This window comes from Pseudorca crassidens, chromosome 8 (genome assembly GCF_039906515.1).
Source record: "Pseudorca crassidens isolate mPseCra1 chromosome 8, mPseCra1.hap1, whole genome shotgun sequence".
Taxonomy (NCBI): Eukaryota; Metazoa; Chordata; class Mammalia; order Artiodactyla; family Delphinidae; genus Pseudorca; species Pseudorca crassidens.
The window spans coordinates 41,881,783-41,897,840 of record NC_090303.1 but is presented as its reverse complement, the minus strand read 5'-3'; the positions used below and the strand labels follow the sequence as shown (position 1 = coordinate 41,897,840).

Here is a 16,058-nt window from a genome sequence, read left to right as displayed (position 1 = left end):
TTAATAAAGAATATCTTTAAATTTCCAAGGAGACTAGCCCTTTATCACTCGCTTGCTAATTATTGTAAATGGCTAATGAGATTCCACAATTATAACTAATAAGGCAAGCCTTGGCTTATACTAGATAAATAACTTGATAGAATATGCTGTTTGAGAATTCTAGCTTTATTTCCAAAATTAGTGTTGCTATTTTGAAAACATGCATGTGCTTATTAAAGTCTTTAGGTTTTACGTCAGTTATTTTTTAAAGTCTAGTGTGACAAGTACTGTTCCTATGCTAGTCTTAATGGAGATAAATATAGCAATAATGGTCTTGAGAAAAATCAGTAAATTTCTTGAGGAAATTTCAGTCCATATCTAAAAAGTGAAAATTTTTTGAAAAGTGCACCATAAAAATTCTTCCAACATCTTTCAGTCTCCACCCAAAAGATGTTTGTTCATTAACTATTTCCCAGAACTTTAAGTCAGTACTCCTCCTTATTTGTTGTCATAAGTACTCTTAAATTATCAATGATCCTATTTTGTAATTACATTTATTCTTGTGGGAATTTGGTTACTTCCATTTTCTCTCATGAGACTCCAATATTCCACGAGCGCCAGTCTATCCCCGGCACATAGAATTGTGCCTACTCCTATTAAGTGTTCAGTAAATATTTGCACATCTATGGGTCAAGCACACAGCTGCAATAAGAGTCAGAATTATCCAATGGAAAGCATTATGCATTTAGTAACTAGCAGATTTAAGTTCCAGGACCACCACTAATTTTCCTTCGATTATTAGAAACAGCCAGTGGATTTCCTCATCTGTAAAACCCGGCATATTTCTACCTGTCGCCGCCTCACGGAGATGTTGGTAGCATCACGTGGCAGAGAGCATTTATTTGCTCGGCAAAAGGAGTGTGTGTTACAGACACCAAGCTGGCCCAGGACTGTCTGGGCAGCTACTGAGGCACGTCCAAGTCACCCCGTTATATAAGGGGCCCGCCTGTCTGGCGTCCTCTGAAATCCCTGACCCGACGTCATCGGCCACCGCCCTGAGGACGCCATACAGTGCCCTGAGGATAGGCGGTGCAGGGTGGGACCCGGGTGTCGTCCGCCCGAAGCTCGCGGCCGGCTGCAGAAAGCGTCTGAGATAGCAGCGGCTCTCGGGGATGAGACCGGAAGCCCCTCCCGACTGGCCCGCAGCCAGTCAGCGCTAGGCCTGTTCGAACGCGACCTTGTTTTGGCGTTGCTAGGAGACCCGGCTCCCGCACGCCCCCGACTGGCCGGCTAGCGCAGAAGGGGGCGGGGCCGTGGCAGCCGCCGGTAGCGGTCGGCCGAGCACCGTTAGGGCAGCCCCGAGCCCGGCGCCCGGCCAGACCCTTGGAAGAGGTGGCTCGTCCCCTGCCACCGCCCAGGCCTCGCTGGCGCCCTCGCGCTGGTATCAACGCGCTCCCGAGCGGCAGTGAGCCACGTTTGGGTCCGGACCAGGGAAGGACATTAGTCAGGTGAGCCGCAGCGGGGCGGGCAGCTGGTGTGGCCACGCCCTGCCCGGGGAGACGAGCCGGCCGGGTGCGGAGCGGCGAGGTGAGGGGATCGTGCTGCGAGGACAGCGGGCCTGCCCCGGCGGCTGCCGCAGGTCGGATCATTCACGCCTGTGGGCCGGCGCAGCCGCAGGGAGCACCCTCCGGCCAGCGGACAAAGGGTTAAGGCGCCGGCGGTGACCGCGGGCCCCGGATGTGAGAACCTCTGCATGGCATCCGTGGGCCGCGCTGCAGGTGCGCCCGGGCGGGAGGAGCGAGCCGGCTGGCGGGACCAGACCGACCGGCCGAGGCTCCCCTTCCCCTGCAGGGGTCGCTCGGCTCCCTCCGCAGGCGCCCTCTTTTCTAACTTGAGGGCAACAGGTGGTGCCTGTGGACCGAGGGAGAGCCCGGCTCCGCCGTGCTGGGAGCGGCAGTTACACTCACCAATTAGGGCGCGGGGGTGCGTGTGGCATGGACGCGCTGACGCAGGTGACCAATGGGATTTGGGCTCAGGGGTGGGCCGTGTGGAGTGGGCGTGGTCGTAGTCTGGACCCACAGTTTCTAGTGAGGCAACCGCCGGAGCTGCGTGGAGAGCTAAGCTGAGCGGCGGTGGGGTGCTTCTCTGCCCCCGCGTAGAAAAGCCTGCCAATGCTTTCTCATTTGGATCCAGGCTCCAATTCGGGAGGTGAGAGCATTGTATTTTGGGGTGGGGCGGTTGGCGCGCGGAGGCTAATAGTGACCTTGCGTATGCTGTTAAGCGTGTACAATTAGATCCTGAAGATCAGATTATGTGTTACAAATTTTCTGCCAAAAAAGGCACTTCTGTGGTTACTGCGACTTGGACGAGTTGCTGGTGACTAGGTTGTCTCCGGTATGAGGTCTTAAAGGTCTGGGGACCCAGGGGGGTAGAGAAAAATACATATTACTACAATTTCAGTGAATGTTAAAGAATTTCAACGGCAATGATTATTCTGTCGTTTACCTTGGATCGCGTATGTTTCTTATCTCACTTGGTTTGTTTACTGAAGCAAGTTTTATTTATCAAGTTCCTCGTGTTGCTTAGTTTAGCAGGAAGAGAGAAAAGCAGTTGTAGCACATTATTTCACAAGAATAACTTACTCATTTTCCCCTTCAGTCTGGTAGCTGGATCCCCTAGGAAGAGAAGTTCTCACGCAGTAAGAAGAAAGCCTTTCAATTTGGAACACTTCCTTGCAGCTGGAAATGGGGAATGGACTGTCAGACCAGACTTCTATCCTGTCCAGCCTGCCTTCATTTCAGTCCTTCCACATTGTCATTCTGGGTTTGGACTCTGCTGGAAAGACAACTGTGTTATACAGGCTGCAGTTCAATGAATTTGTAAATACCGTACCTACCAAAGGATTTAACACGGAAAAAATTAAGGTAACCTTGGGAAATTCTAAAACAGTCACTTTTCACTTCTGGGATGTAGGTGGTCAGGAGAAATTAAGGCCACTGTGGAAGTCATATACCAGATGCACAGATGGCATTGTGTTTGTCGTGGACTCTGTTGATGTTGAAAGGATGGAAGAAGCCAAAACTGAACTTCATAAAATAACTAGGATATCGGAAAATCAAGGAGTCCCTGTGCTAATAGTTGCTAACAAACAAGACCTGAGGAACTCATTGTCTCTCTCAGAAATTGAGAAATTGTTAGCAATGGGTGAACTGAGCTCATCAACTCCCTGGCATTTGCAGCCCACCTGTGCAATCATAGGCGATGGACTGAAGGAAGGACTTGAGAAACTACATGATATGATAATTAAAAGAAGAAAAATGTTGAGGCAGCAGAAAAAGAAAAGATGAATGGTGATAACCTTTTAGATCTGTGTGGAGTAGGTTTTCTGTGGTCTGATTTTGACAAATGGAAGAGTGTCTACATCCTGGTTTGCCTGCCTGCCCTCCTGGATGCTGTTAAAGCTTTGTTTTGTTGAACAATCAGATATCCAACTCTGTTGCCTTGTGGAAGATGAGTAAATGCAGTGCTTCTTAAAATGGCCTCTTCTGCCTACCCCACAAATCTTTTGGTACTACCATTTTGGGAAGCCAAGCAAAGATAGAAAATTGACCAGAAAACAGCTGTGGAAATTTGACCTGAAGTTAGTGAAATAAAACTTTGAAGAGTGTCTGCCTAGTGTTTTGTGCTTACATCTTTTGGGGGGAAGCCTTTGCAAAGAAATTGCATGCAAGGGTTTGTATGTTATGCTAATGAATGGAAACGTTAAGGTAGATTAATATATACAGTCATACTGGTCACGTTGGTCCAACCAGTAAGGGACAAGGAGGCAGTGCTTGGCTTTTTAAGTTTGGCTGAATGAATTTTGACATTTTCTGGAATCAAATACTGTAATGCTGTATCTTAATTCTAGATGATGTTTAAATTGGTCTAACTTAAAATTTAAAAAGAGGTATTTGGGGCATATTCAAGTGCATGGATTAGTTTTTCTGACAAAGCATGTTTTGGTGTATAGTCTTTTACTTTCTAGAAATAGCTATGCATCTTTTTACACGGTCAGGTTTAAAACACCTTTTTGGGGATTTAGGGCTGTTTTAGAAATAGTTTGTTGTCAGAGTCACTTTCAGTTAAAGAACCTAAAATAATTTACTTAACTCTTTTACATAGTAAATTTGGGCATGTAGACTAATCGTAAATGCATATGCTTTGACAAATGTATGGATTTATGAAGAAAGCAATTGATGAATTCAGTCAAGAGGGTGTAACTACAATACATGGTCTCTAAAATATTCCAGTTGTAAAATATTTGTTTTATTATATTTGCTGGCTGAACACAGATGTGGTTTTTCATATATTTTTGTAGTGTTTTGAGAGAAGCAGAAGCTTTATAACCAACACCTAATGCACTGTGCAGTGAAAATGTAAGAGAGGTCCTTATGTGCTCTGAGCTTTAATTTTTTGTTTACAAACTGAACAGTGTTATGCAGGCAGTCTAGTCCTGATTATAAGGTAGGAAGAAATGATACAGTACTACAGATAAGAATTACGATTATAGAAAATGAAGGGGAAAGTAGCAAAGCTATGTTTTGTGAAAATTCACTGGTACTGTTTACTTTGGAATCCAAAAAAACCCTCTAAATTAAAAGGAGGAAAAACCTTTACCTAATTCTTATCTACAGGTAAAGACTTGCTTCCTGTGATCATATATAGCAAATCAACATGATTTCTATGTGTTAAAGCCAACACCTGTTTGTTTTGAAGATAACCAAAAGAAATGCACTTTGCTACCAGGGTTTGGTTTTGGGTTTTTTTGGTTTTTTTAAATGGAGTTTTTGGAAACTTGGTTCATGTTCACACAAAATGAAGTAGCTTCCTGTGGAGCCTTCACATGTTAAATGTACCTGCACTAGTGACAGTCATTTAGAATGTTTATATTCATGGAAATGTGGATAATAAGTACCAATAAACTACTTGAGGCACTAGGAGAACAGTGTTTGGCTTTGAGTTTTAATGTATGTACTTCCACTTCTGATGAAGCTACTAATTAGTAGTTGAAAAACAACTTTTGAAAGCTGGGTTACACAGTCCTCTAGTCGTGTGACATAGGCACCAAAGGTTGTTTTCTGGGAGAACCTTTATTTTTTTAACCCTTCACTGTATGAAATCATATACAAACATGAGTAGATCCATGATGGATTAATAAAGCTTGCTGAAAGAAAAGTCTGTGAATCAATTTAGATTTTCAGCCTTCCTGTACTTTTTATGTACTCCTGTGTAAAATAGTAATGTTTTAACTATCTCTTGAGAATTTATGTGTTACCCTTATTTTGTAGCCTAAGAATTTGATAAGCAAATCCACATTATCTAAGTGTTTCATATTTAGTGAACAACAAAAAGAAAAGAGAAAATGGCATGGACACTATACTAGCTTTTATTTATAAAACACATTTTCAACTAGAAAACTCATCATAAAATTTTCCAGTTTGCTAAGTTCAGGTTCTCCACCACCTATTCTAGCTGTTAATACCATAGGATAGGATATAAGGAGTCTTGAAATAAACCCTAAAGAGTTTAGACAATGCTTTTACATCTAGTTTTTATTATTATTAAGGTACACCTTTTCTAAAGTGTATTTCTAAAATTTTTTTTGTATTTGAAGTTATTTGGTTTAATGCCAAATATCAATCAAGAACAGCAACTCTAAATCCAAATTAGTATCAACGAAGTAAACATTTTTTTAGTTAAAAAAAAATGCTTTGATACTTAAAAGAGCCTTAAATTTTACATGCCACAGTTGTTCTAAAATAGATTATAAACATTTAGAAAAAAATAGTTGTACACTTTAAGTAGCCAAAAAAGATAGGTTCACTAAGAATCATGGAAAAATAAATCATTAGAAGCCAAAAAGTGGAGTTATTAGTATAAATATATGTATGTAGACAGAGAATGACTAATTTGTAGAAGGATGATGCTTTCTGAACAGAAGGAAGGGGCAGACTTAGAATGCTTTTGTTTGTACAAGGCATTTGACACTTAAAGAATGTTTCATTAATTATTCATGTTGACCTGGAAAGAGATCTTTGGTACAGTGTTGCAAGGTTCTATTTAATACAGTTTCCTCAGTGATGTAAACAAAACGGTTTCTTCAGCTATAACAGTGACACAAAAGAATGTTTCTTTAAACTTTTGATGATGTAACACTCAATAGTTAGCTAATAGAACTTGGAATGTTGAGTATACCATCATTTGAGGTTGGAATTTTACATTTAAGGTTTAAATTTAGCAGAACATTCTGTGATAGTGGTGATGCTTGTGCAACATTGTGAATGTACTAAATGCCACTGAATTATACATCTAAAAACAGCTAAGAATAGTAAATTTTATGTGTATTTTACCACAATAAAAAAATTTAGGATATTAAATGTACTTCAAATAATCAGCTGAGTGAGAGCAATGTGATTCAGAGACCAGATTTAATTACACGTTATATGGAAAACTGGGATGCTTAAATTAAAGCTTAATATGAACCAGTATAGCATGGGAAACGAATCACAAAGTTAATATTAAAATATATGACAATCAAAATAGTCTCAACAAACCATAGCTGAAGTATATGTCAAATTCTGTGTATGTAAGTTAGAAATACAAGAATACCTATCTTGGAGGCTAGTTTAGGTGGATGTTAAGTGTTTTGTCTAAAAACAGCATGAGATTTGAGGTCAGATCAGGGTTCAAATCCTGGCTCTCCCACTCTTACACAGGTGACCTTTTGTCAAGTTCCTTGGAACTTCTCACCGTATGAATACCTTCCTGGTAAAATGAAGACTCTTGCATAGAATTTTGAGAGGACTGAATGAAATAATGTAAATGTAAACATCACCACCAAGCATTTGATAAGAACTCAATGAATGGTAGCTATTATTGTTAACCAGTACGAATCAGTATGTGTTGAGAGGCAGTATGGTATAGTTGATAAATTTTTAATTCCAATACTATAAAATTCAGGCTTTTTTAGAAGTACAACATCTGCTTTATAGTAGGCATCCAGTAAAACCTTGTTTAAGAACTTGAATCAATGCCAGCTGAAACAGTCTTCTAAGTGTCACATCTTATAAATTTATTTTTTATATGTACATGTACATATATACACAAGAAGGGAGCTTTGCTTGTGAGCTGTGCTAAATATCTTTAAAAGTGCAGCATTCTAAAACATGGGTGGTTGAAGGGAGATGCTGAAGTTGATTGATTTCAATGATGCTCTAGTTTTAAATAAAACTTTATTATGACAAATTTCAAGCTTATACAAAAGTAGAATATTGTAATGAACACCCAGGTATCTCTCATGTACTTTCAGTAATGATGAACTTTCGTCCCATTTTCTCTATATTCTCATCTTTTTCTGTCCCCTTTCCTCTCCCCCTACCCCTGTATTATTTTGAAGTGAGTCCTAGAAATTATATTTTATTTATAAATGTTTTGGCATGTGTCTCTAAAAGATAAGCACCCTTTAAAAAAAAAACTCTCAATATCATCACATATAAAATAAAACTAATAATACTTCTTCAAGATAATCAGATATCTATTCAGAGTTTACATTTCCCCGATTAAAGTTTTTACAAGTTTTTGCAGTCAAGATCAAATCAATAACAGTCCATATGTTGTGATTGGTTGATATGTCTCTATAGGTCCTCTCTGGCCCCTCGCACCACACCCCCTTCTCCTTCCCTCCTTCTCCTCCCTATTCTCCCTGTCCCCCCCTTCCCTCTCCCCTCTCTCTCACTGCAATTTATTCTTGTACAGTTTCCCACACTCTGGATCTTGCTGAATGCATCTCCCTTTCGGTGCTTAACATGTTCTTTCTATGTGCTCTCACTTTTCTTGGTTTCCTCAAGACTACTTTAGTTGGTGTTTTAGGTGGTGTTTTATACTTTCATCCATAGGTACTATGGTCTGGTTGTCTCTTTGTGCTGGTAGCAATCATTGATGGTCATTGTCTTAATGACATCTAGTAAAACTCTGTGATGATGGATATATTCTATATCTACACTGTCCAGTGTGGTAGCCACTAGCCTCATGTGGTTATAGAGTGTGTGAAGTGTGGCTGGTGTGATTGAGGAACATAATTTTAAATCTTATTTAATTAAATTTAAATAACTGCATTGGACAGGACTGGCTGATAAGAAACTTTCTGGACTTCTCTGACAGTCCAGTGTTTAAGACTCCCTGCTTCCACTTCAGGGGGCTCGGAATCAATGATTTGGTTATCCTGAGGTTCAGTTCTTAAAAGAAAGGCAAGATAAATGCTTGTTTCTTTTGATTTACTAATTTTCAAGATAAGTTGATTCCTTAGCAACTTCTAAGGGTGACCAGTGAGGTTTGTTTTATTTTGAATACCATTATAACCTTACACATTTAAACATATTTGATATATTTCAATCCTTTGCAGTTATTATCCCTATTCATGCTTAAACTGTCCTATCTTTGAAGAACTAAGTTCTTTTGACATAACCCTAGTAATCTTTAATAGTTTCTTTACTTTCTGGTTTTACAAGAAATTCCTGCCTTACCAGACTTGTTGTTTTTCTAGGATCCCAGGTTTCTTTTAGTGGGAAATGGTATGAAGAGTCCTCTGTGTAAACCACTGGATTTTTCGTTGTTTCTAGGCCTCTTCAGTGAATGGAATAGGACTTTTTAAAAAAGATGCATCAGTCGTTGACGCTGATAGTTCCAATTCAAAGCTTAAAATTCATAATGGTAGGGTCTTTATTTAACCTCAGTGATACTACTTAGAACCTCTTTTCACCTATGCCAAAAATCCTGGTTATCCGTGACACACACTTATTCCTTTGCTTTATTCCACTTTAATCTCACTACATTCTCAAAATAATACTACTACCAAGAATTTGATTACTGTAAGTGGTTTAACAATAGTTGTAGTTTCTTTTGTCCTTAGGTTATACCTCACTAGGGATAATTATAATATATCTCACTACAGTAAAATTCTTGTTCTTTGTGTTTTTTTTTCATGTGTGGTTATGCCACCACCTGGTACATGTTTAGGTACATTTGTTTCACAAAATATTTTATTTGCTTTTAGAAATGTTGACTCTGGTTTACTTAGTATATACAGTTCTTCCAGTATGGTTAAAATATTCAGGAATTCCCTGGTGGTCCAGTGGTCAGGACTCTGCTCTTTCACTACCCAGGGCCTGGGTTCAGTCTCTGGTGGGGAACTAAGATCCCAAAAGCTGCATGGCATGGCCAAAAAAAAAAAAAAAAAATCAACTTGGGATTAAAAATAATTTACATACCATACATTAGAATCCTCTCTTTTATAAACTAAGCTACATGAATATTTTTCCTCAATCAAGAAAAATACTTTTCTAGGCAATTTTTTGTTTTTCTTTGTTTTTTTTTTTTTTTCGGTAGTACGTGGGCCTCTCACTGTTGTGGCCTCTCCCATTGCGGAGCACAGGCTCTGGACACGCAGGCTCAGCGACCATGGATCACGGGCCCAGCCGCTCCGCGTCATGTGGGATCTTCCCGGACCGGGGCCCGAACCCGTGTCCCCTGCATCGGCAGGCGGACTCTCAACCACTGCGCCACCGTGGAAGCCCTGTTTTTCATTTTCAGTTTGAGACCCATACTTTGCAGAATTGTTTGGTGAAAATTTAAGTTCATGGAGTTTGCATTTGAAAACATCTGATACAGAACAGTCTCTGATTGAAAAGGGACTCTTGCCTTCCTATTGCAGCTCTATGTAATGTCAAGAAGAATATGAAGTCATTATTTTTCTTTCTTTTTAATGCAGAAACTGAGTAACTGAATAGCAAGTGATTAGAAACCATGGGCTTCCAGTGGACCAATGAATTTTTCAATATTAACATGAGAAGTGCTTATTTCCCTTAATCCATCATCTATCTGTAGATACCCTGAAATGGGTCAATGACAAAATGGAATTCCCTAGAACAACATTTTTCCAAAGTGGCTAGACTTCAGAATGGCTTAAGGAGCATTTTAATATCCCTGGACTCAATCTCAGACATTGTGAATCAATTCTCTAGGGGATGGAGCCAATAATTTATATTCTATAAATTAGATCTAGAATAATTTATATTCTAGAATAATTTATATTCTAACTCTTTCTAGGTTTTTAACATGCCTAGATCAGCCAGATTTACAAACCATTGCTTTGTTGGACATGACAGAGGGATGTCATGTCACCACTTAGAGTGGTGAAAGTAAAGGGATCATAAATAGAACTGGCCTAGCAGAAATTTACCTGGCTACCTTTGATCTCTGTTCTTCTATGTGATGGGATTTTTTTCATTGGCTTGAATTGATGTCAAAATAACTAAACTGAGAAACGTGTAATCCAGGGATGTTTCAGATCAGATGGCTTAGGGGAAATCTGAGAGAGCTCAGGGGAAAGGAATAGGTACTTTTCCTTCTCTTGAACTTGCATATACTTTACGCTAAGAGGCATAAAATGTCCGAGAAATTCTCAGGGAGTTCTGCCCATCTCACAAAAGACAGAGACCAGTTAGAGATTTAGAGAAGTCCTAACTAGTGCCTACAATGTTGTTTTTCTGTAATCCTCTTGGGAACTTCGAGTGTCACAGGTTTTAGTGATCGTGATCATACCCGATTATTTTGGGACTAACAGGTATGATAAAGAAACATCAAAGGCATATGACCGGAGCAACTCCTGAAGAACATGGGCAGTGCTGAATGGACTATACTAAATCCCTGACACATTTGATTATTCAAATAAATAAGTAAAACACTTTGTCTTTCAATTTGCTAGACAAAAATTGACCTTCTTGCTCGGTCCTTCTGTCAGCAACTTCCCATGCTAAAAGCTGGGTGCTTGTTTAAAATTTTACAGGGTGAGTTTAAATCATGATCGTGACATGTATTAGCTGTGGGTCTGAATGCAAGTTACTTCATTTCTGGAAGCTGCACAGCCTTCTCACTTTAAAATGGTGATAATCTCCTGCACCAGAAAGTAAGCTCCACCAGGGCAGGGGATTTATCCATTGCTATATCCTTAGTCCTTGAAACACTCCAGGGCACATGCACATACTAAACACTTACATATGTACATAATTTACAAATGAATGAAGCTTAATTTTAACGGGGGAGTCAATTTAATAAGCAAAATAAATATAAAATGTGAAAAGTGCTATGAAGGAAACAAAGGGCTGAGGAATGGAAGACCATATGGCTGACTTTCTTTTGATAAAGTAGTTGAAGAAGAGTTTTTCAGATCTATCTAAAGAGCTATGGGAAGACTAGAGGGAAAAGGATTTCAGGCAGAGGGAACAAAGGACCTGACATCAAAAATCACTTAATGGAGTTGAGAACTGAGTGTAAACTAGTATGGTGAGAACTAGTGAGAAAAAGGAGAATGGCAGGATGTGAAGCTGAAAGATCAGGAGAAGATATTTATCCAGTCTGACAGTTGTGTCTTTAACGAGAGTACTTATTTTTGCTTTTTTTTTTTTTTTTGCTTTTATTCACTCTTTATACACTTGATGACAACTTACTGCTGTTTGTGTTTAAATCTACCATAATATTTTTACATTTGTTTGACCATTTTTGTTTCTTTTTTAATGTCCTTTTTCCCCTTCTTTTCAATTTAACAAGCGTTTATTAATTTCCCGCTCTATTGACTTTGGTACAAATTCTTCTACTATTCTTCTACTATAATTACAACATACATCCTTGATTTACTGAAGCCTAATATAAATTAGTACTTTTGCCAGTTCCACTTTTTGGACAATACAAAACACTTAACTGCATTCATCTCGCTTGTGATATATGGGTTATTATTGTTGCATATTTTATTTCCACAGGTTAAAGATCCTCCACGTTCTTACTTATTGAGTATTCGTTTTGCTCTCTATTTTTTCTTGAATCTCTTGGGGTATAGTCTGGGATAATTTTCCTTCTGCCTGACAAACTTCCTTTAATATTTTCTTGAGTATGATGTGCTGGCAAAAAATCCATCCATTTTTGGTTTCTGAAGATACTTATTTTGCTTTTATTGTTAAAGGACATTTTCATTATGTAATAGAATTTTAGGTTGGGAGGTTTTGGTGTTTTTTTTTCGTACTTTAAAGTATGTCATTCTGTTGTCTTCTTGCTTTGTTGTTGTTGGGAGGTCAGCTCTTAGCATAATTTTTGCTTTTTATGAAGGTAGTATGTCTTATACTCTGTTTGCTTGCAAGGTTTTTCTTTGTTTTTAATTTTTGCAGTTTGATTATGTGTCTAGGGGTGGTTTCTTTGTATCTCTTTTGCTTGGGATTTGTAGAGCTTCTTGAATTTATGGCTTGAAGCGCCTGTCAGATAACACCAACATTTGGTTATCTGGAAGTCTGTCTTCTGTTTTTTAATCAAATTTTGCCCTTTTGTATTTCTGGTTTTCTTCTGACTGACTACCATACATATAAATACAATTTCAGTATGTCTGGAGCTCTATGGGAGGTCATCATTCTCCAGAGAAAATTTACTTTTTATTTTTCTGGCAGTTAACAAAGGTTAGGCTAGATTATCTCTCTGGGTTTCCTTTTCCTTTTGGGTCTTCCCTCAAATCCTCAATGTCTGTAGCTCTCCGATCCTTTCAAATAGATTTAAAAACAAAACTTGTCTCGTTTTTCTACTTTCTCTTAGCTGGAAGGTTGGTCTGAAAAGGAGTAAAAAAAAAAATTAATTTTAATTCTAAAGGCAATAGGAAGGTTTTACAGTTTTAAGAATTGACATAAATCTGATTCACATTTTAAGATGATCTTAAATAAATTCTTTCTCTTATCATCTCTTCTCTTAAAATGTCTTCAAAGTTGGCTTTCATCTCCATTTCCACTGTTACCTTCCTGATCTAAATTCTGTCTAGTTACTAGCTTCAATTATTGCTTTTATCTCACTTTCTTAGTCCCTGAAGTCCCTCTAACATATCAGTGTTAGGCTCTTTTCCCCAAGATCCTGATTATTTTAGGTCTAGATTTGGAACTTAAATTTAGCTGTGCATTCCTTTAAGTAGATAGTTTTATTAGTCACATTTTATAGAAGAGCAAGTTAGCTGGAAGTGGTTAAGGAACTTGCTCAAGGTCACACGGTTTGGTAGGGCTCTGTGTTGAATCTAGGCCTCTTGAATTTCAGAAAATAGATCCATCATTTTATGTTACAGAGATATATTCTATTCAGGCTATATTTACTACAAATATAGCAGCAATTTTTATATCCTGTTGCTGCTACATACAAAACAAAGTGTAAATAATAAAAAGTTAAAACTTTTATTATTGTTCATGTTCACTGATGTCAAAGTTGCTTGAGCTGAACTTTTTTTTCAGAGGTGTTCATGGATGTTTTTTTCAAAGATGTTTACCACTGGCCTGTACAATTGTTTAGTTTAGAATATGAATCCTTTCTATTTATACATGAACAGATTAAACATTTCACATACACACACATACAACACACACATACATATACACACAAGTATGAGAAGTTTAAAAAAAAGGTATAAGATAAATTTTAGTGCTTTATAATTCCTTATTTTCTAATCAATTTGTTTTTTTTTAAAGATTCAGAGTAAGTTGTTTTCTGGACTACAGATTCTACCTTTAATTTGATGTTTCCTAGCTAATACGATATTCTCATTTTGGGGGTGTTTTTAGATACACTGAATGCTTAAATCACTTATTTCACCATATCCTGGGATACATGTATGCCTACAAGCCTGGGCATGGATTGGAGGGTGTGGGAAACAGAGCTTTTGTCATTTAAAAAAGTAATAAGATTGATATTGATGTTCTACTCATTAATCCATGCCCTAGTACCTGACATTTATAATTATTAGGTTAAAGTTTCAATTTCATCTCAAATATATTTTAATTCTTGATATCATTTTAATCTAGGTAACACATTTTGAGCAACAGCTGGATTCCCATATATCCTAGAGTGACTATTTTGAATTCCCTAGGTTTAAAATGTTGTAATTTCTGACTTGATAGAGTATTATTATTATAATTACTACTACTACTAGTTCACCAATAAAATTTTCTCTGAAGTGCCTCATTTATAATAGGATTTGCATAGAAGATCTCTGCAATTCCTGACTTTCTGTCAATTGGTGTAATTTTCAGAGCTTCTTCAGCAGTTTGAATGGGCTCTTTCCAAGATGATACTGTTTATATCTGTGCCAATTCTATATATGGCAACCTGTGGTCTATATAATAATAAACAAGGGTTTATTTGAAACTCAGTGTTGGAAGAGGGAAGGGGAGGTTTTGACATAAATAAACATGAGAGAATTAAAGAGATGTTTTGAGATTCAGCACTGAAATTTTGTCTCCTGGCTGCGGAGTGGAATGTTCAGGGAGCTCTGATGCAAAGGGAGGAGCAGCAGCCTGCCCAGGTTTCTCCAGGTTCTGCTTTTATTGGGTTCCTCTGACCCCATTTGAAACCAAAAGTCAGGTGGACAGAGGGTTTCTGCTGTATCCTGGAAGTCACCAATATTTCTAAGCAACAAGTGTCACCACTTTAATTACACAGCCTTGCTGAAATGTTGATGGCCTGGGGTTGCCCAGGTGTAGTGTCATACTCAATTGGCCATGACCACAAACAGGATGTCATCATCATTCCTTTCAAACTACAGAGCAGTAATTTTGTAATGTGTGAACACCTGGGTTTACACCTCCTTCAACCTGAAATAAAAGGGAGAGGAGTAGCCTGAGTTTGGTCTTTGTGAGATCTGACCCATGGCTCTCCATCCCCTGATAAACATTATATTTGGATATGTGCCTATGTATATGTAAGTTTTTAGTTTTTAGAACAGCTCCTTCAGGGAAGCATTACTTTTGCTATATTATACACAATAATGTAGGTGTTAGATGAATGTTAAGAACTCATAATGACACAGTAGTAATTCACAGTTGAGGCATTTGGTGAGTCACCACTCACTGTGTGTTCAGTGTTTAAACTTGGTTGTGCAAATGTGTCAGATTATTTCTTATATGAGCTTGACTCTTGGGATATTCAATCACTGGAGTCAAAGAATTGCACTTTTACAACATTTTTTTTCACTTTTATTGATAATTTTGAAACAATTTCAAGCTGAGAGAAAAGTTGCAAGAATAGTACAAAAAACTTCTGTATACCCTTTTCTCAGAGACTTTTTCTAAGGTTGGCCAGTTGTCTCAATAATGTCCTTCATGAATGGGATGCAATACAGGGTCAACTGTGGTACCTGGTTGTCTCAGTTATTCTGGAATAGTTCCTCATTCTTTTCTTGACTTTCTCAGCTATGTCATTTTTGAAGATTATAGGCCAGTTATTATGGAGACTTCCTCAACTTGGGCTTATCTAATGTTTCCTCATTATTATGTCCAGGTCGTGCATTTTTTTGGACAAAATTTCACAGAAGTGTTGGTTTGCTATTTTCCTTGCGTCCAGTCATGTGGTACATGGTGTCAATTTTTTTCATTATTGGTGATGTTCACTTTAATCACTTGAATGAGATGGTGTCTCTGAGGTTTCTTTACTGTAAAAGTATGAATTTTTTGACATTTTGGAATTAGTAATTATTTTGCAGGAGGAAATTTTTGAGACTGTAAAATCCTGTTCCTCAGCTCACACTCATCAGTTAGATTTGGCATCAATTACTATCTCTTGCCTGATTAATTATTACTAAATTGGTTGAGAAATGTTGATTTTCACATTCCTTCATTCCTTCTACATTACTTAGTATTAAACTGTAAGGAAGAGCTTTCTTTTCTCCCCATTATTTAGCTATCTATACCATTAGGATTCATGAATTCCTATTTTATTCAATGAGCTGTAATTCAGTACTGTCATTATTTATTTTGATGCTCAAATTGTCCCAGATTTGACCAGTAGGAGCCCCTTCAGGCTGGCTTCTGGGTCCTCTTGACACATACCCATCATTCTTTGAGTACTTCCTTACTTTCTGGCACAGTCAAGCTCATCCTGTTCTCTCTTTGTAGCAGCCCTCAGATCAGCCATTTTGCTGTATTTCTTTTAGGAGAGTGGCATCTAAACTAAGATCTGGGTGCAAGATA

General features: G+C 38.2%; 1 protein-coding gene across 4 annotated transcripts in view; it reads left to right on the top strand.

Moving 5' to 3' along the window:
- The window catches only part of ARL4A (ADP ribosylation factor like GTPase 4A), a 54,342-nt gene extending 50,694 nt beyond the window's left edge, over positions 1 to 3,648 (top strand). Inside the window, exons 1-2 of one of the 4 annotated variants that reach the window (XM_067746264.1) lie at positions 1,142 to 1,487; positions 2,638 to 3,648. In XM_067746264.1, the coding sequence (XP_067602365.1) occupies positions 2,724 to 3,326 (603 nt within the window). In that variant the 5' untranslated portion in view covers positions 1,142 to 1,487; positions 2,638 to 2,723 and the 3' untranslated portion in view covers positions 3,327 to 3,648. Of the gene's footprint in view, positions 1 to 1,141; positions 1,488 to 1,550; positions 1,992 to 2,028; positions 2,188 to 2,637 lie in introns of those variants that run through there. The other 3 variants (XM_067746266.1, XM_067746263.1, XM_067746265.1) reach the window with 3 other exon arrangements.
- Positions 3,649 to 16,058: the final 12,410 nt, after the last annotated feature.